Raw genomic sequence first — 21176 nt, forward strand, 5'->3', positions numbered from 1 at the left:
TCTCCCTGTTGGCTCACTCCTGGATCTCCTTGCTACCAAACCTGGGAGGAGAAGGCTCATTATTCTAGACACAGGGGCTCTCACAACCAACCCCGGACTGCTGTTCCTCCCTTTTGTCACCCCCCCCCCCCCCTCAGCATTCACTCCTGTCAGTTGAAAGCAAGACTCCATTTTGCAATAGAGGCTCTGTGGACGTCCATGTGCTGCTTGCCCTCATGGCCCTCTAACATTTCTTTGTGTCAGTGAAGCTTCTCTAACAGGAAGCATGACATGCCGAGCATGTCAGCATGCCGGGCGACCACAAACACCTCACTGCCACTCGTGTATTTCTTACCTGCGCTCTTTAAAAAAAAGAGAGCCCTCCATGTGAAAGGGTCAGGCTCGCGTCCTCTTGGTGTGACTTGAAGATAACTTGGGGCAGGGGTGAGTTGCACCCTGGCCCCTGTGCAGTTGCGTAACAGTTTGTTATGTTGTTGTGTTTCACAATAGGTATCCGGTTAGTGCTGCAGGCTGACAGCGAGCGGGCGGCCTGTGGGTCTGTTTGATGTGTCCGTGAGATAAGGCAGGAGGGGCAGAGAGAGGTGTAAGGTTCCCGTTATCACTGGGAATTACACCAACTGCCGCATGGCCGAGGAAGAAGCCTGTTTTGGTGTTTTGCGATGCAGGTTGCGCCGAGGCGTGGTCAACACCGGTTCGCTGAATGAGTTACTGTTGTTGTTTCAAACTCGAGTGTTATCTGATGAGATGCTTAACAGTTAAAATGGATTTATTGACTACTTTTATGAGTTGTTTTTGGCTGCCGGCGCCGCTCGCTGCAGGGGGAAGTACAAAGTTGAGCTGGTGGAGGCTGCGTCCACACAAATGTGGATACATGTAGCAGCACAGTTTGTGTAGTTCTCTGAGCTTGTTGTGCGTCTTCTCACTGGAAGCAATCTCAGCACTGAGCTAAAGACAGTGAAGGATGTGATTTATAGTAGAAGCACAAAATGTGCGTACTGGTCAGTGGATACGTGGAGGGATGCAAACAAGTGTGAATTATTTCATGTTAGTTGCTTTTACTTGTTTCTTTTAAACCTCGCCACATGTTCTTTCTCTCCTGCTGCACTGACGTTTGTCTTACTGGAGTCTCGGCTGGAAGAAGATATTTTTCTGCACTCTGTTTCTCTGAAAGAGTTACTGCAAACAAGCGTAACGCCACTGCAGACATGGCATCATTTACTGTTCAGTCTTTATGCTTTCAGAGGAAGGAAAGTGTGTTCCTATGATTACAAGTCAAAGTTTAACTCGACCTGCCCTTCTCACCAGCGTCAATCTGTAGTAAATGTGGTTCAGTAGTTTACTGGTTTTATAGGCGCTCTGTGTTATGAGCAGCCACTTCAAACACTTTGTTGATGCGTGATTCTGGTCGTAGGTTGAACCTGAATTGTTGACATGTTTTTCTTGCTAACCATTAACCAAATGTTGAGTTAATGAATAGCTCACACCTGGGGAAATGGCGTGCTCAGGTGAGAAGTCAGTTTCCAAACAATGTACTGCAATAAATCTTCCCTATTTTGGGATTCAGGGTTTAGTGCTATTGGCGTCTTTTTTGTAAATGGTAAATGGCCTGTATTTATATAGCGCTTTACTAGTCCCTAAGGACCCCAAAGCGCTTTACATATCCAGTCATCCACCCATTCACGCACACATTCACGCACTGGTGATGGCAAGCTATGTTGTAGCCACAGCCACAGGCACTGACAGAGGCGAGGCTGCCGGACACTGGCGCCACCGGGCCCTCTGACCACCACCAGTAGGCAGCGGGTGAAGTGTCTTGCCCAAGGACACAACGACCGAGACTGTCCGAGCCGGGGATCGAACCGGCAACCTTCTAATTGCAAGGCGAACTCCCAACTCTTGAGCCACGATCGCCCCAGGGTTCACGCATTTAGATGCATGAAGCTCTGAGCGTGATGAGCGACTGCGAGCAGCGCGGTGCGCACACATGCTCGAGCCTGGCTTTGAGATTCACTTTTTCCTAAAGAAACAGTCTACATTAACTGAAAACATCAACAGAGTGAATAATTAGCACAAATTATTACGAGCTTCCTTTATACTGAATATGGGGAAGAGTTTTTTGTGCTGCTTTCTTTTTTCCTTTTTTCCTGATTTTCATCGTCCGTCAGACGGCTGCTTTGAATCAGTCGGTGCTGTTTATGTCCACGACTATCTGTTTTTAGGCCGTGATGGCTGTTGTCATGGCTGATACAGTCCATGCATAGTTAAATCAAGGGAGCAAATTAGGATTTTATGTCTCACAACTACTGAGTTTAATGGGCGCGCTCGTGAAATGTAAATGGGTGTGGCAACAGGGCAGAATCTGCGGTCAGCCGTCATCCTTTGCGTCACTGTGTGACCCAGTAAATCACATCTCTTCCACTTTATACAGCAAGTCGGTTCATGTAAACTAAACACCTGCTTCTGCTGGAGAAACATCCACGCTCTGTGCTTATTCCTGACATTTCTGCTGAAGGTAGTTCAAAGAAAGAGGACGTTTAAGGAGAAATGGCTGTGTTTCTGAGGCTGGGGTGTATATATGATGCTTTATAGATGGCAAAGCTTTCTTTCCAGTAAATGTGTGCGAGCTGGTTGCCTTTGAAAAGATGGTTTCTGTCGTGTGACAGCTGTTGGTTTGGATCCGCAGGTTTGGAAATGGCAGTGTTGTTGTTTTTGTGGCCGCTTTGCCGACCTGGGCCCTGTTTCAGAAAGCCGGTTTAGAAAACTCAGAGTTAAAAATGATACTCAGGGTTGAGTAACCCCGAACTGTCCAACTCGGAATATTCGGTTTCAGAAAGGCTGATAACAATTAGTTCAATCAACGCGGAGTTGCTTTAACCCCAAGTTAAGCACGCGCATAAAGCCCTGATTAGTGGAGCACAGATTAAGCGAGTCACCATGGAGACGGAGGGAAAGAAGGCGCGGTCAATGTATTTTACAGCGCTTGAGGCCGAAATTCTGATGGCAGCATATGCCGATAACATGCAAATTTTGCGGGAAAAAAAGTAACACAGCCTCAGCTGCAAAAGAAAGGGAGCATGCATGGCAAAACATAGCTGACAGAGTCAATGCGTGAGTGTTAATTTAAACATTGATCTAGGGATTTCCACCCATTTAACACGTTTTATTATATTTCATTTTATTTTTTATTTTATACATTTTATTTTGTGATGTGATGTGAGCGCAGGTGCAACCCAACAGGCCCCAAACGTTCCTGGCAGCAAGTAAAAATGAAATATAAAAAATGTAGAGGAAGAGGGTCCAGCCACTTCTCCAACAAACCTTTAGATGTTCAGCACTGATTTACAACCAACCTAAGTAGGCATGTACTATGAATGTCAGTGCTATTTTCTGTGTTTCAATAGCTCCCTGTAAAGCAGCTGTACAAGACCTGTTTGATCAAGAAAATAAAAAATGCTTTTGGAAATGGAACACTTCAAGCAGCAGAATGGAATGTGAGTGCCATCTATACAGCCAATCACGCCTGGGAACCCTGAAAATAAATGTAAAATCTAAGTAGTAGTTCAAGTATCACCACATCATGAATTAAGTTTTGTTCATCCTGATACCTGCAATTTTGTGGAATCCTCTTTGATAAATCTTGTGGGTCTATGACCGGGGAACACCACAAACGAGTACAGGAGACGTTTCAGTGCAACTGTAACATTCCTGACTGCCCGACAGACGGTAGCCTTGGAAACGTGCTCAGCGTCACCAATATTATACAGAAAGCTCCCGTTTGCAAAACAACGAAGTGCAATACAAATAATATGTACAGAACTGAGAGAATGTCCGCGATGTGTCACATGAGCAATATAAGGCCTGAGGATGTTATTCAAATAAATTATGGATTGTGCTGAAAAACAGTAACGTTCACACAGAAAATCATCAGGAAATGATAAAATGTCCAAAGCGCTCTAATCACTCTCTCCGGCGGAGAGCTCTGGAGAATTTGGGCTTCAACATCTACTGGCTCTTCAAGGAAGGGGCACCATGTCTGACACTTCCTACAGTCAGGTTTCCGACAAAGAGGCGGAGAAGGTCAGGGTTAGTTGAAGTAAACCTGCTAGGGGGCAGGTTAGCTTCACGGAGTGTGTCGTCATAGTAACTCACTCAGAATTAATCTAAACTTGCTTTGTGAAACCGAAAACCCAGAGTTTTCGTTAACTCAGGGTATACTTACTCAGAGTTTGCACTAAACCGGCTTTCTGAAACAGGGCCCTGGAGTTCGAAACCTGCTTTGTCACGTCAACAATAGAAATACTGTTTTCATCGTTACACCTGTCTTGCATAATCTGAACGACGAAGTGTTTCTTCCTCCTGTAATTTGCCTTTAATGTGTTATTATGTGGAGCGAGAAACTCGCTGCACATCTCTCCCAAAGTTACTGTCTGCTGATGAATTCTCCACTCCTCTGATGCATGCGCTGATGCGTGCGCATGCATTTGTCCAAATGTAAGCTTGTGTCTGCAGCAGCTGAAGAGTGTGAGTGAGCGTGGATCGTTTCTGTTAACCTCCTCGTGGCTGCTGCGCTCGATCAAACGCTGCTGTACAATACTGTCAATGACAATAATGCAGCCAATGAGACTGTGTGTGTGTGTCTCAGAGAGAGAGAGGCAGTTGCGGAGAGTACGATTTTCGGACTTGAGTGGCCGCTTTGTGAATGGCTTTCTTCACCTTAATGCAAATCGGCGCTGGTTTCATGGCTGAAACGGGGAAAAAGAAGTTTGTACTGATGTTCACATCCAGTTGTTGTAATGCCGCTGCAAACGGAGGATGACGCTTTTGTCTGTTCAGCCTGCCACAGTCGGGCTAATTGATGTGAATTAAAGCCAAAGCAACATTTTCCAAATGAGCAACTCTCTGAAGGATGCAAATGTCCTGCGGACAGGTTTCCATCGTCCTCGTGATGACAGGCATGAATATAATAGGCAAATATTGTGCTGCATTCACCTGACCTGTGCAGCACCCTCGCTTCAGTCACGAACACAGCATTTCCAGTAGGGCTGTTCGATATAACGATATATATCGGATGACGATATAAAAACGTCTATCGTTTGTTTCGTGGTGTCGCAAAATAAACTGTTTACGGCAATATTTTTTCATCGTTTTGATGGTCACTGTATATTACGGCTATATTAATTTCTTAATTTCTCTCTCTCTTATATTTAATATAACCACACTACTGACGGACAAGCGCACGACAACGTTGCGGCTAGCAACAACGACGGTATCACCATTGCGTGTCCGCTTGTTTATGTTCCACATAAACCCTTCACAATAAAGCTCAAGATCCTGTTGAGACTTTTCAAAATAAACTCAATCACATGAAAGAGCAGATTATTTACGGATGAGAAGCAAAAAAGAGCCGCCAGGTGCTAAAAAATAAACCTTAGACTCAAACGTTAGAACAGGCTTTTCCCCGCAGCACGCTGTGTAATAAATACTCACAAAGAAAACGGCGGCCATTACAACCTATGTCTAAAAATGTATCGTTTCATGCATCAGTTAAAACACTCGACTCCAGGTACGCGACGCGCAGCCGGAAACACTTCCCGCAAGTCGAGCTGCCCGACAATCACAGAATTTACAGAAAATGTTACATTTTTGTGATTTATATCGTTATCGGGACGATAGAATTCTTATATTCAGGGTTCGTACGGGTGCTTGAAATCCTTGAAAATGCTTGAATTTTAATGTTGTCTTTTCAAGGTTGGGAAAGTGCTTGAATTTCACATGTGGTGCTTGAAAGTGCTTGAAAATGTAACTGTATTTCATTCACCACAAATAACTATCTGATTAAATAGTTTTCTTATCAGATAGAGAAATAAAAATGAGTCGCATAAAATGTAAAAGCAAAATTTCCGCCTGGGCTGCCTTGCGTCTGTTTCAATATGTGACCCGCCCTCCCTCGGCCAGTCGGGGATGAGTGCGCTAACATACCTGTAGGTTGCTGTTTAAATGAGTGTATGATGGAAAAGCGACAGTGGCGGAGTTTGCGCTCTCCAGTCGCATGATAGGTGAGTGCTAGTAAATAATTTTCCAGCACGTGTGCGTTACGCATGCAATTTTTTAAAATTATGATTATTATTTTGCTAGCTATCAAACTCGCTGGAGAAATGATTGAAATGCACTGAGTGTGATGCAGTATGGCAGCGCTATTATGGAATATGCTGTGAACTTAGCTAACATTACTTAGCAGTGATATGAGTTAATTTACTCAAGTGAAAGCTTTAAACATTAGCCCGATACATAACTAGCTAACTTAAGGCTTTCTGATTAACCCTCTGTCGACCCAGAGTCTCCATTTCAACTTGGGTCGAACGTGCAGACTTCAAGCTATATACCAGTGTTTAAACTGTGTTGATAAGCCACGTAAAACCGGTGTTTTTGTTTTAATAAAACAGTGGCGTTTACTCCGGGAAGAAAGCGGTAAAAACGGCGTTTTCTATGGAGAGCGCTAGCAAAGACGCTTTGCTTGTGAGTGAAAAAGAAAAAGAAAAACACTCCTTCCCTATTGGTGGAAAAATGTACCATGTCGACCAATCAAAAATGATATGGCAACATGTGCAATTTGGTTGTTTGGGAAGAGAGAGAAGTTTTAGGAGTGACCGTGAAAAGAGAGAGAGAGCGAGTGAGCGAAAGACAGAGTTTTGATACGTGAGAGATTTGTGACGTTTGCGTGTTTGGAGTCTCAAGTTAGTGTGTTGTCTTGTGTAGTTAGTGTGTAGTTTTTGTTTTGTGTGTCAGTTCTACTAGTGAACGTCACAGTTGCTGCAAAAAGCCACCAAAGGCAGATTGCAGTGTAAACGCTGAGTGACACACCTGCCGTCAAACCTGCAGGTTTATCCCTGTGCTGTTCTCATCTGTGTTATAGTGGACACAAACTATTTTTGGAGTTGCATAAATAATTTGTGTGCCTTCTTATTTGACGCAGAGCACCTGATTGTTCTGTAAATAGTTTTAAATGGTTATATAAAAAACGTCTGAGCCTTGGCTGCATTTTTTTTTTTAGGTAAATAGTACCATATAACTTTGTTGTTTGCAAAACTTGTGCATATTTTTAAAAAAAATGTACAATTTGCATTTCAAGTTATGAAAATGATTCCTTAAACATGCTTGTGGTTTTACAGTTAAAAATATCACTTTTACTCGTATTTTAAATTATGCCTGAATTTAGATAAATTGTGATGAAATAAAGGTGAAAGGTAAAGGTAAAGGTGAAATATAGAGGCCAAATCAAAAGTAGTCAAAAAGTACTGTTTATATTTGTGTGTATTGCTGCAGCTTTTTAAGTATTAACTTGGTACCTTTGGGTGAAACAATGGTAATATGAGGGACTGATCCATATGGTCACAAAGAATAGCCACTTGTTTCTGTGCTACCAAAGTTCCCGGCTTTCATTCAAAATGTGTTTATCGTCAGCACCGACACATTAAACTCCTTAAACATTATAAATGTCTTCAAGCTCACACTGAGGCCACTCAGACAGTACACACATTTATGTGTATTTGTATATGAATATTTCATATTTTAAGGCTGCCTGTTTATTTAAGGAGATGAACAAAATATTTTGAATTGTACATAATAATATCACGGGTGATAAATTAGATTTTAAGTAGATGCTTGTGCATTCTTAAAGTCTTATATGTTGAATTGAACTATGTGATCTGTTCAAAGCCTCTCAGTCAGTGCTGTTCTCCATGCCTGTCTGACATGATGTTATTAGCACAAACACTTTAAAGCTGATCATTTAGGACTTCAGCAATAATACAGACAGCAATGTAGTTAGCAATAAAACAGTTTTATTGGGAATTAACTTAAAAAAACAAACAAACAAACAAACATCTATTTTTTGTCACACAGGAAAGAAGCATCAATATCTGATGAGAAGACTTATTTCTGTTTTGTTTTTTTGTTGTTGTTTTTTCAACAGGAGAAGAATATCTAACAAGTTGATTTGTTCACATTTTCACATCTTAATTTTTAAGTGAAATGTGCATTTTGAGTTTATACACTATGTATATAAGGCGGCCGTTTCCTTTTGCAGTATTTTTATGTGGGGTATTTTTCTATGTCTTAACAAAAGGGGAGCAAAGGTGTCTTTTCACATGGTCTTACTGAGGTGATGCGAATTGAAACATGCATTCTTTTCTTTCTTTCTTTTTTTTTTTTGGCGGGTGGGGGGGGGGTGCTGGAAAAGCTTGAAAAGGGACCTTGAAAGTGCTTAAAAAGTGCTTGAATTTGACCCTGAAAAAGGCGTACGAACCCTGTATATTGGGATATGAGATTTTGGTCATATCGCACAGCCCTAATCTCCAGTATAAAGTCACAAATGACCCGCTGCATGCTGCAGTGTGTGAGGAATGACATCTATGGAAAATTTTCAGTCCTGAAGCTCAAGTTCATCTGTGAAAACTGATTGTTCTGTATCAAAATTACATTTGAACATTTCTAATTAAAAGAACATTAATAAAGAAGTAATAAGCTTATATTAATTGAAACTTGCTTGTTTCTTATGTGCTTCCCTCTGTCTGTCCTTTCAGTCTGCTCGAGCAAGGACATCCGGAATAACGTGACCAACCTCCAGTCGTTGGAGAACTGCACCATCATCGAGGGCCACCTAAAAATCCTGCTCATGTTTAAGACCAGGACGGAGGACTTCCGCGGCCTGAGCTACCCGAAACTGCGAGTGGTGACGGACTACGTGCTGCTCTTCAGGGTCTACGGCCTCGAGACGCTCAGCGATCTGTTCCCCAACCTGACGGTGATCCGCGGCAACAACCTCTTCTTCAACTACGCTTTCGTGCTTTATGAGATGCTGCAGATGAAGGAGATGGGCCTGTACAGCCTCATGAACATCACCCGGGGCGCCGTGAGGATAGAGAAGAATCCGGACCTGTGTTACCTGGCCACTCTGGACTGGTCCAAGATCCTGGACTCGGTGGAGGACAACTTCATCGTGGCCAATAAGAATGAGAGGGAGTGTGGAGACGTGTGTCCAGGCATAGCCCAAGGTCAGACCATCTGCCCTCAGAGCACCATCAACGGACACTTCAGGGGACGATGCTGGTCACAGAATCACTGCCAGAGAAGTAAGTGTTGGTGCTGATCAGTCTTTGAATGTGCACACGTGCTTCCTGATGATTTATGCAATGATTTCTGCGTTCTTAGTGTAAGCAGCCAGGGGTCGTGGAAACGCCACGCCCTCTGATTAGCATTCGATGTGTGCAGGTGATCTGTAATTACAGGATCGGGATCTGCTTCATGTGCGAAGGGACTCGAGTGAAATGCTGGGTCAGAAAACAGGAAAATCTGAAGTAGGCATTATGGGATGAAATGCCCTTTTAGAGCCGAGGTGAACGTTTGTTATAAAATGTACAATTCTTTTGTTTTAATGTTTAGTAAAAAAGTAACAAAACCAAAAAAACATCTGTGGGTTTGCTCAGCGCTGCAGTCGCTCGCTCTTTCCTACCATAAACACAGAGATCGTCCTCTATTGTAAGACTCACTGAGAGGATGCTTATTATTTTTTGAAGGCGATTATAGCCTGTGTTGTTTGTTTTTTTTAAACATTTTTTTCTCTTCTGTCTCATGTCTGACAGACAGGCTAGCCTTCAAAGCGTGACAACCTCGGCCGTGTTTATACTCGAACATCGACTGCTGCAGCTGGCGTGTAGTCCCGCCTCCTCGATTGGCTGTCAGGAAAATAAGACAGGAAGTGCCTTTCTCCACGTCTCAGTCTTCCTCTCACACATGATAGTTTGACTTGAGCTGAGTGCAGATCGTTCACCGACGCTGGATGTCTAAAAGAAATGGGACGTGGCTGTTATCAGTGTTTTATTTAAACTCACAGTGCAGATATTTTACTGTGGCCACAGTTTGAGACGATGGTGTTGGCCTGTGTACAAGTGATCCAAGAGCTGCCCTAACCGTGCTTTCCTGAATAAGCTGGAAGTCGTAAAGAGTTCCCAGTCGGAAATATTTTGTGGAACGCCGCTCTGAAAGTCAGAGCAGACCAGCGTTGTTACAATCCAAGATGGTGGCGCTGAATCTAAATGAAATTAAAACTGTAAAGTCTTTTGACTCATTAAGAAGTCACGTGCACAGCAGTGAGTCCCGAATGGCTCCACCTCACCAGGAACCAAACAAATTGTGTTTCCTGGATTTTTCTTGGACATGCTAACATGACGTCACTCCCAAACTCTGACATCCGAGTTTGGAGGTGCATAAGTGCTGACACACAGATTTTTAAACAGCCTACCTGCTGTTCAAAAAGACGAAGGGCTGTCTCCAAAGGAGGAGGAGGAGGTACTCAAAATGTTGAACTGAGGGTCCAGGATGAAATAAATAAGGACTGTTTGTTTGTTTTTTTGTTTTTTTAAATGCACTGTGAGTCATGTGATCAATCTAGTAGAATCCATATTTACTGTACAGCTGATTAGGTTTACCCTGTATACCCTAAACCATGCTTTAAAAAGTCAAACAGCTGTGTCCATTAAAAACAGCACAAACAAAAAGCCCACTGACACAGACGTGAGCGTGCACATCTGTTGCTTCAGGGGCGCAGGTATGACGCTGCGCTCTGCGCAATGTGACCGACACCAGTTTAGTAAAGAGCTGGGTGTCAAAGCTGGAGCCATTTCTAGAATATGATGCAATGCCTGCCTGCCCTGCAGCAGCGTGTGTGTCACACACAGGGGTGATACGTGAACGCTGATGTATGGTTGATATTCTGTTCTGCTCTCTCTAAATGAGAGCTACATCGCCACAGGCGTGTTTTCAGCCTACAGCAACTAACATAGAGCTGCAAACACGTGCTCTTGTCTGTTTTCTTAAATATTATAAGTCGACGTGCAGCTGCAGCCGTAATGATAACAGCAGCGCAGTAGCAGCAGTGCGTTTTGTATCCATTCAATACTGATGCAGATGTAGCTGCGGATCCGCAGCGTGACGGAGAAACTAATAGGATGTTTAATGAAGGCTTCTGTGAATGAACACTGGCAGTTTACAAACTTGGACATGTGTGAGCGTAGACACATGCGCGGGTGCAGGGCAGAGGAACATTAGACGCGGCATTAAAGTTTATGTGTGAGTGGAAACTGTGGGGTGGTTGTTGTTGTGTTTTTATAGGGTTGCAGTGGCCTTAGGTAAGAGCCAGGGAGAGCCTGCATTCCTCTGATCTTACACTGCTGCTTACAAGCAGGAAAACCACTGCAACGAGTGTGTGTGTGTGTGTTTGTGTGTGTGTGTTTGCAACTCAAGACATGGAGCTTTTAGCTGCACAGAGCCCCTAAATAACCTGTTCAAACCGCATGTATGACCTCTGAGGTTCGTAGCCCAGTACTGTTTGTGTGTTTCTGGTGTGTGTGTTTAATTTGTTTGTTTGTATGTGCAGAACTTTGTCAGCTTCAGATGTGGAGCTCTGCTACAGTAGTTTCTCAGTCGGTTGCTTTCTGACCAACAGTAGTGTGAACAGTCTGTTTTCTCTGCTGTGTAAGAAAAATGTTTCTTCTAAAACAGCTGATGGTGCTCTGGAGTCCTGCAGCGATTGGCAGGTTTTCTGCACCTAGTTGCCGCCTGCAGCTCCGTGCAGGACCCTGCGCTAAAAACCAGAAAGTCAGAGTAACTGTGTCTCTGCTGAGGGTTTTTAAGTAAAGACAAAAAAATTGCTGACAGTGCTCAAGTATCGGATTGGCAGGAAGACGAGTGCAGCTCACAAACACACCTCTGGAAAGGAAACGGAAAGGGTGTCGGATCAGTGGTGCTTGTGGATCTGTGACAAGGTGTGTAGGTATGATGATAATCTGTGCACCCACATGTTTCACCCAAGATAAGTAAAGTGACAGCGTACACGGATCTGCTTTGATTTGGAACTTTTTCATCTGAAGTTTGTGGAAATCCAGATTAATATAACGAAGCAGCTTTTAACTCGATGAATGTAGGAGTGGAGATTTGTTTCATCAGATGATCCGCAGTACTGTGCAAAAGTCTGATTTCTTTATATTTTGCTAAGAGTGTAAAATGCAGCGATTTATTGAAACGTGCAAAAATATGTGGAAATGCAGTATTTTTTACACCACTTGAACTTTCTCAGACAACCGTTCTTGTAATGTCTGTAAGTAGTCTTCAGGAAGAGTTCTCCGGGCTTCTTGAAGGCCAGTCAAAGCTCTTCTCCAGGCTTGTCCAGCCTTATGGACAGCCACATTTCCCCTGAGACCATTTCTGTGGATCACCTGAAGGTCCTGTTTCAGGATTTGTTTTTCCTGTTTTGTAAGAACATGACTATCAAATACTGTTAGTATAGATTTTTATTTTTAAACCTGCCATTTTTTCTTTCGTGCTCCAGTTACCTCAGATTTTTTTAAGGAGACTTAAATGCTAAGATGTGCCCTACCTTTGACTAGTGGCTATTTCAGAATCGCACACTGTTGTTCTGTAGTTTCATTTGAAGTAATGGAATTGAGTGTTTTTGTGACAATATAATAAAAAACGGTTCTTTGCTAAGTTTTCTGTTATGCGTGGACAGGACACTGGTTCATCCCTTGAGTCAGGCGCCTTTTTGTGGTTAAATGATTCCTCTGAGAATAGTCAGGTAAAAGGACTGGACTGAAAATGGGTAGAAAAGCTGTAAATGTCCAAAAGAAAATGTTGAAAGAGCTCCACGAGGCCTGGAGAACTACTCCTCAACACCACCTTTAAAAAAAGAAATGACACGAAAGGGGCGACTCAAGACTTTTGCACAGTAGTGTAGATACAATATCACTCGAAAGTGGTTTAAATTCACCCAGAAAAGTCAGAAGAAAGCTGTGTGACTGAGAGGAGACAGATATTCACAGGTGTCTGAACTGAGTAAGGAAAAGGAGGTAAAGCGAGCGGAAACAAAGGAAGGGCGACAGTCAGCGACGAGCGAACGAGGGAACAGGAGCAAACAGTCGATCTCCTGTTTAGATAAGCTCTATCTGCTGCCGAGGCCTGGCACGCTGTGTTCAACCACACCAGCCTGCACTCTGCTTGCACAACTCGCACACACAAAAACATCCACACAACCAGGAGGATGGAAAGCTTTTCGGGTCAAAGTTCACTCTGCCCACGCCTACGGGCTTTGTTGTTTGCTGCGATTGTTTTCAGATACACGCAGCGAGTCACGGCTTCATCTCGTAGCGACAAACAGATTACCCGTGCCCCTTCGAGGCCACCGCAGGTTAAACCCGTAACGGTGGTTCTAAATGGATCCAACTGCGTCATCTGAAATGACCTTGTGGTCCTCTTGACCAGAGTTGAGTTCAAGCTGGACATCGCCCAGCACCGGTGCATTTCAACTTTGTGACACAGACGTCCAAAAACCAGTAAAAAGCTGTGAGCGAAGCAGCTGAAGCAGTGTGCACGCAGGTGTTTTCACTGGTAGTAAAACAGTGTAGAGGGGATTTTAGCATGTCGCTGTAGGCATGTGTAAGTTGTACGCTTTGTTCTTTGCAAAAGGGGGGAAAAAAAGCCAGTGTGAGGTTTCAGAGTTAACCAAGTTGGTGTCATTTTTCTGTTTGTGTGCGTTTATTGCCAGAGTGGTGTCCTGGCAACAGTGCACCAGGTATTTTTGTACTTAAAAGACTTCAGAAGTTGCTTTGCATGGCCAAGAAACCCGATCCTGCATAAGTCTTTGCATATAAAGTTAAAAATGAGTGTGAATGTTTCCTCATTTGTCACAATGTTTCTTTTTTAAAAATGAGTGTGTTATATTAAATTCATGTAAAGTGTTTTACATGCACTGAGCATATGAGTGTCTGTGATTGTTGTCTTAGCTGCAGCTCGTGGGCCTGGACGCTGATGGAAATTTTCATCTGATATTTCCATCGGTGTTTTATTTCTCATGCTATCAAATGAAGCCGGAGCGTCGGCCGGGATAAGACGTGGTCCAGATTTTGGGGGGCGCAAAATAAACAGAGCAAAACAAACATGGCGGGGCATTTCAAGTGTGGCTCCCAGGTGCACGCACAAACGCACACTCAAAAGCCACAAACACACTTTTGCCAAAGAGGTGAGCGGCCCAGTTACAGGCGGCTAAAGAGAGACAGAAATGACAGTATTAAGGATGGAGGGGCTCAACCGAGCGTGCTGCTGGCCTGCGCGCTGCTCGCCGGCCTTTTAATTGCGATAGCGTCTCTGCCTGACTCTGTCTCTCTAGATCCTTCTCAACTGTTTTCAGTTGATTTACTTTCTGCAGTTGTTTCTAATGAAAGGTAAACGAAGGAGTTTTCCTGCAGCTACTGTTCTTAATTAGCTATTAAAGTCAGTGACACGGAGACGACGTGGATACAAACACAAAGGGACAGAGTGTCAGTTCTGTTAAAAGCTTCAAAGGGAACAAGGTGTGTTTTTATCTATATTTCAGTGGTTTATGTTGACACGTGTCCTAAAGTGTCAGTGGTGCGTCTCATTTCAGGTCATTTTGGTGCTGTGCAGCAGAATGCGAGGAAGCTGCTGCCCTGCTAAAGTATCAGTTTCAGCCTTTTTTTATATGTTGTAAACTATATCACCTCCCCATGTGGATTCAGTGCAAACTGTTACAACTCTAACGAAGCATCTGAACGCACGTAAAATTGGACACGTCGCCGATCAGCGAAGCGACAACCTTTGCACATTTACTGAGTCACTGCTCTCAACACACAAGCCTCCATCTGGAGGAGAAGGCGAGTTGTTTGTCTTATATGCCTGTTGCGTTCCAGTCACCTGTCGAGATCACACACACACACACACACACACAGAGAGAGGTTTGCTTTCCCTCTGTCAACAACAGTTGGGACGAGTGTACCACGAGGAGGGAAAAAGAACATAAATGTATGGAGTAAATACCCGAAGGCCATATTTGTGTCAAAGCTGTTTGGGAAACGCAACCAAATAATCAGTCAGGAGTCCCCCGGGCGACGTGAACTGTGACCCAGATGTTTTCCTCCAAATGCTGCTCTCCTCCTCTCCCTCACTGGAATTAGCTCGGCTGCCTGGAAGTGGTTAAATAAATAACTTGTACACAGTAAGACGAAGCAGAAAGTGGAGGATTTGCCTGCACTTGTAACATACGGTGGTATTTGCGTAATGCGCTGTTTTATGCATCTTGCCGAGCTATAAATGGTTAATCTCAAACGCCGAGAGTTTCTGAAGGTTTCGTTTCAGAAGATTACAGCCAAATGTCCAGTTTTCTAGATGCTCTCTTTAGTTCTTAGTCCCGACTTGCTCCACTTCCAATAATTAAAGCACGACTGAGGCCGTCCTGATAGTGAAACAAATCGGAGCGCTTTACACGTGTTCTCTTGTTTTTCTCTCGTTTGTTGCCATAGAAACGGGAACGCTTCTCTCCGACGCTCTCTGTTTGCGATAGTTAAAGCTTCCCTGTAGTGGCTTGCATTACATCAGTACACACACTCACTCGCTGTAGTTTGGATTACCATTAATATCTTATAAGGGACAAAGAGTGAGTGCAAGAGGCAAAACTAAGAGAGGAGGAAGAGCGGAGGGAAGGACTGAAACGGACAGATGGAAGGGGAGAGGTAGCAATCGAGCTCCTGTTTTCCTTCCCGGCAGCTTGCATCCTTGTTAACAAATCCAAATTAACTTTGATAAGCTGGCATCAGTTATGTATGTGCATGTATGTGTGTGTGCGTGCACACTTCCCCCAGCCTCCTCCATTTGTGCATTCATGAGTACAGAGTAGCGCTAGCTGAGCGCCCCGGGGGATCAGGAAAACTCCCCCCTCTCCTCTCTCTCCTCTCTCCGCTTGCTCATCAATGGACTGGCACTTCCACAACCTGCTACACACACACACACACACAAGCCCGTTCAGCTATCTTAGTGAGGACCTTCATTGACATTGTGGTCCTCACAAAGATAGCTAGACAGGAACACACACACACTCACAATGTGTAATGGTACACATTCCCATAGACACATGCACAAAAAATACATGGCTGCAGACTAAGTGCTGCACACTGACACCGCTGCCCACGTCTCTTAACATGAGCCTGTCTGCTAGCAGAAATGGCAGTAGCTCATATAGCGAGGAGAGGGCGGGGCTTCTGAGGGCACGAGCATTCATGGCTACTGCTTTCTTGTTTTGTTTTTAAGCTCACATTTATCATTTGTTAAATCAGTGCAGCTGGAGACTGAGAAGGAACTTGACGTCATCATTAAGGACACCAGTGGTTTATCCGCTTGTAATGTGTCACTTGAATGTGTTTCCCTGTGTAGGAAAGCATGCTGGCAAGCAAACGGTTGTTGCAGCCTGAGCCGTCTGAAGGGACTTCCTCATTACTTCCTGGCTTTGTCCTGAAGTACTTCCTACTGCTGTACAGCTCCGGGGAAAAGCTGGAGAATTGAAGGAAGGGCTATGTACTTGTGAGGGTGGTGGATGGAAAGGGAAGATCAGTTAAATGATTAAAGAGCTGCAGAGAAATGCTACATTTGCTGTGTTTTCTTTAAACCTCCAGTGCAGGAAGCAGCATGTAGGAATACAAGCGGCTGACATGAGAGGTGAGCATGTTTGTGTAAGAGGGAGGAAAATAACACGACCCCTCTTCGGGTCGGAGGGAACGGGATTGTTGTCGGGTGTTTTGGCCGATCAGGTGACAGCTGCTTCTAGCTCTGACATCAGAAACACATTTGTTAGTGAGTATTCCCTATTTTACGGTGGTCCTGAGGGGTCAAACGGCAAAAAGCGGCTGCAAAAGCATAAAAAAACACAGCAGATGATGAATATATCACAAATACATAAGTAAGAAAAAAAACATATCGAAAGTGTTTTTGGGGAGATGCTAATATGCTAACAGTAAACATGTATCTGCAGTATTTTATGAATCATCATTAAGACACGTGAACTTGTACCGATGAACCCTCAACGTCCGCAAAGTGTGTTTTGGTCTTTAGGTTTCTGTCATTACCTGGTCCGCCATGTTAATGTGCCCCCAGAAACACTTCTGTTGTGCTCTGTGAGATTTTCTTTTCCGTTGTGTTTTGTCTGCTTTTTGCAGCACTTTTCTCTGCTTGGGGTTTGACCTTTCAGGGCCACCATCCATTCCCTAAAAACTCGGCGTGATCAACAGTAGCCCGCTGTCATAGAGTTGTCCCAACGTGCTGACAGGTGACAAATATAACCGCATTACATTGTAACAAATAACATGGCGCTGACATTTCCTACTGCTCAGTGAAAGCTGCTTTGACCTTTAACCTTAAATGTATTGGTACTAAATGATTGCTGAAACCAGCTTTGTTCTGTTTTCATGCATTAGTGGTTTGCTTTTGATGCAACTTTGGAAAATTCTGATTGCAACGACCATGAGAGACGACTTTACTCATATTTATATATGAAGGATTTTTGTCTTTTTTTTTTTTACATTTTCTGTCCTGACGCAGCAGACATGTCAGGCTAACATGTGCTCACCTTTGGGTTTTGGACAGATTCACACGTGCTGGGAAATTTAGATTTGCTCAGCGTGAGTGAAACAGAGCTGAGGACAGAAACAAGGGTGACAGCAACAAAGCACATGACAGACTGCCCTGGTTGCTGCTGCAGCTGTTAACAAGTAATAAATTTAGTGCACTGACAAGACAAACGTGGTCATTTCGTTCTGCACTGCTTGGATACAAATACATGCAGAATCGCAGTTTTGATTCTCGTATTTCCAAACAGACGTGCAACATTAAATCTGAAGTATTTTTATATAATGGGGACCTGATAACAGTCAAGTCCTCCCTACGCCATCGACAGCTTTCAAAGAAGTCCCGGGTTCCTCAGCCGCAGCAGATGCAGCACCTACCTGTACATTCATTAACTCGCTGTAAAAACAAACACTGCTGGCTTCAGTGGAGCATAGATCCTCTGTGCTCATGCATACGTGATCTGAGAAAGTCCTGTTAGGGGCTTAACGTAGTCTGTAAGCACAGCTATTGGTGCGTGCTGCGTTTGCGATACGTGATGGTTATGCTCTGTTAAGTACTTGGAATTTCATGCCTTGCTTTGAGGTGGTACAGTGGCTTGACTGAAGGGGTCGGGTGAAATGTTTGGACATTCGAAATTCCCGAGATTTTTTTTTTTGTTATATCACCTCCTTGGGAAAGTACCGTTTCCCACAGTTTGAGAACTCTGTTTGATAATAAATACATGCGCCTTGATTCACTCTAGCAAAAAAAAAGAAACCTCAAAAGTCAGTGCTGGAAATGAAACTTCGTTTCTCCTAAGCTGAACTCGTTTGTCCTCATGTGACCTCGCCATCCTTGAAGTTCCTTCCAAACCCAACTCTTTCCACTTTGCTCTGTCCAGACTGGGATCATTCACTTCTCATGTCCTTGGCCTTAAAGAAATGCCTCTTTCCTTTAAACTGTTTAACAGGTTTCTCTTAGGGCAGAAAAACCCAGAGTATCCTTTAGAGTCCTGCCGTACCCAGGATGTGTTAAGTGTCTGTGAAGGGAGCATTGACGGTCAGCCTATTAAAGACCCCGCTCACACAGGCTTGGATGCTAGTCAGCAAATAATTGGCAATAACTGGTCACAAATTAAAAATTTGTATTCTGCGACTGACAAGTGGCGAGTGGTTCCTAGAAGTGGCTGGCTGTTGCTAGGCGAAATAGGTTGCAAAGTGCGCCAAAAGCCTCTGATTGGTTGGTCACAGTTTGCTTGTGGTTAGTGTTTGCACAGAAATCGACGTCTTCCACGCAAAGTGGAAACTTGAAGTGTGGTCAAACTGGTGCCTCCTCGCTGCACCCAACACGTTTCAAAAGGGACAACTTTTATTTTGAAGGTGAACGTTTCTGTTTCCTGTTTGTGTCATACTTTTCACTCTCGCTACAGCTTGGAGAGTAGTTGGCAAGTGTTTGCAGACATTACACACCTTCTGTGCTACAGATTTCAACTGCAGGTGAGCAGCAACCTGCTAGCAACCAAAGCAAACTGAAAGTGGTTTTCACCGTAAACCTCTTTATGACCAGTTTCATCTGGTGACTTTCAGAAACTATTCGCCAGCTTTTCGTCAACTTTTTCCGTAGTGACCCGGAGTTGCCAGAGGGTCGCTGACCGGTCTCCCGGCCTGGGTGATTAGGGCTTAAGTCATCAATCTGTCAGCAGTGTCCAGCAATCGTTTGCCAACCAGTCAAAGAAAACACATTTTTCCCTGTCGACCGATCGTTGCCATATGTTTGCTGACCGGTCTTTAGGCCTCTGTGTCTGGGGTCAAAGGTGATACTTCTGTAACTTCAGATGAGTTAGTAACTGCAGGGGAGCGTCACTGGGAGAATTTGGGACCACCGAGGTTGGGGGTGAGCGTGTATAGAGGCAACAACACGGACACATAAATGGGTACATATGTTCATGCACACACTGCAGTGTGACTCACAAAGATGGGAGGTGCCAGTGTGGAGCAGTACACATGTTCCCGGCTGTGTCGCTTAAATGCAGACACGCTGGAAAAATTATTGTTTTTTTTGTCATCCTCCTCTTCATAACCACAGTGACTTTCTGCGCTTTTCATATCTAAACTTAGTCATATTTTTCCAGGATGATTTATATGAAGCAGTGTAAACTTCCTGATTTCACTGTCATCCTATTATTCAGATGAGCAGAGCTCCAGAGGAAGCTGTGCCATTAAAGGTTGTAGTAAAGTTTTCCATATTTAGAAACCCACCACCTCATCCAGTGAGGCTTGTGGTGGCTTCATCACCCCTGCTCTTTTGGTGATGAGTACATCGACTGGCACGGCTCCAATGTGCAGACGGTACTTTCCTCTGGGCTGCACCTTGTACCACTTTTCTGTTGAGACTTGTAGCATCGGGAGCTTGTAGAGGCCATCTGCCCGAGTTATTGTGTAACTGATAAGAAATGTTTACGCAGAATCAAAAGTGGGTGACATGCTTTAACGTTCACATGTGAGTGAACGCAACCTGTAAGATAAACCTCGGTGGCACCGGTGTTTGTGTTTATGTTGTCACGCCGCGATGAACAGGATGTGCTTTAGTGTTGGGCCTGGTTTCTTCTGCCTTTCTGCTTGTCAGTCCTGATGATACGGCTCCAGTAGAATAAAAGTGGTCCTGTCCGTAAGGCCGCTTGGTGCCTTTTCTCATCTTTACTGCCAGCCTGATAGCTTGAACAGCAATATAAATTTGCTTTTCAAATATAAGAATGCTTTGATAACCCCGTTTCTTCTGTCGATATCGGAGTGGTGACAGTAACAATGGCTGCTGCTGTCTCCCTGTTATCTCAGAAGTGCGAGTAGTTGCTGTAGTATGCATTACCATCTCTCCTCGAGCTCTTGCTACACTTTGATGGCCCCTCTGCCCTCGAGACGAATGAAAGCAGTGAATAATTTTACCGTGTCTGGATATCTGGTCTGTGTAAGAGATAACAGCTGAGACAGAGCACTAAAGAGGACAAAAATATGTTTTTGCTTTCTCTCCATTTCTCTTCACTGCTTATGATGCCCCACCTTATGGCCAAGATCCTCCCTCTGCACCTCCTCCCTTTTCCCTTTCTTCTCCTTTCTGTCCCCCGTTCTTTTACTTTGTACTCTCTCCCTCCTCTCTCCCTCCTCGCTACCCCCCCCCCCTCTCTCTCCTTGCACGCTGTGGTATGCAGACATGCAGGAATTTCTGGGCCTCAAAATGATAGACCAAACTTGTCAGCCCTGGCTCCTGTTACTAAAGATGGCTGCTTGGCAATGTGTTTGCCGGCGATTGGTGCGTGTCTGAGTTACTCCCCATGTGATTGGCTGTAACGTGTTTGTCCACAGTTCATGTGTTGTTGGCAGAAGCAGTTTGCGAGCGCTCGGTGACTGGAAGCCTTTTCTTCTGCTTTCTCTCCGGCTCGGTTGCGTGTGTGATTTCGGATCACATGTGCTGCCGTGTGTTCTTGCACTCACCGCTAGGTTTAGGTGTAGTGTAAAAGTCGTGTCAATTATACCTATAATAAAACGACCCCATTGAGTTACTGTACAAAGATCCAGGTTTGAGAAAAATACTAGATTTTAGAAATATAGGTTTTTAGTTTTTGTGCAGTTTTATCAGCAAATACAGCGATACACGTGCATCATTCAGTCATCACTTAATGACATTGTCAAGATACATTTAACAGTAGTCTAACAAAGTAAGAAAAATAGTATTTATAT

At 44.0% G+C, this 21176-nt stretch overlaps 1 protein-coding gene across 2 annotated transcripts in view; it reads left to right on the plus strand.

The window, feature by feature from the left end:
* The window catches only part of insrb (insulin receptor b), a 78868-nt gene that overhangs the window by 17090 nt on the left and 40602 nt on the right, over window positions 1–21176 (plus strand). Inside the window, exons 1-2 of one of the 2 annotated variants that reach the window (XM_039606654.1) lie at window positions 5982–6056; window positions 8583–9131. In XM_039606654.1, coding sequence (XP_039462588.1) covers window positions 6050–6056; window positions 8583–9131 — 556 coding nt within the window. In that variant the 5' untranslated portion in view covers window positions 5982–6049. Of the gene's footprint in view, window positions 1–5981; window positions 6057–8582; window positions 9132–21176 lie in introns of those variants that run through there. The other variant, XM_031745682.2, reaches the window with a different exon arrangement.

The sequence above is a fragment of the Oreochromis aureus genome, linkage group 23 (genome assembly GCF_013358895.1).
Source record: "Oreochromis aureus strain Israel breed Guangdong linkage group 23, ZZ_aureus, whole genome shotgun sequence".
Taxonomy (NCBI): domain Eukaryota; kingdom Metazoa; phylum Chordata; class Actinopteri; order Cichliformes; family Cichlidae; genus Oreochromis; species Oreochromis aureus.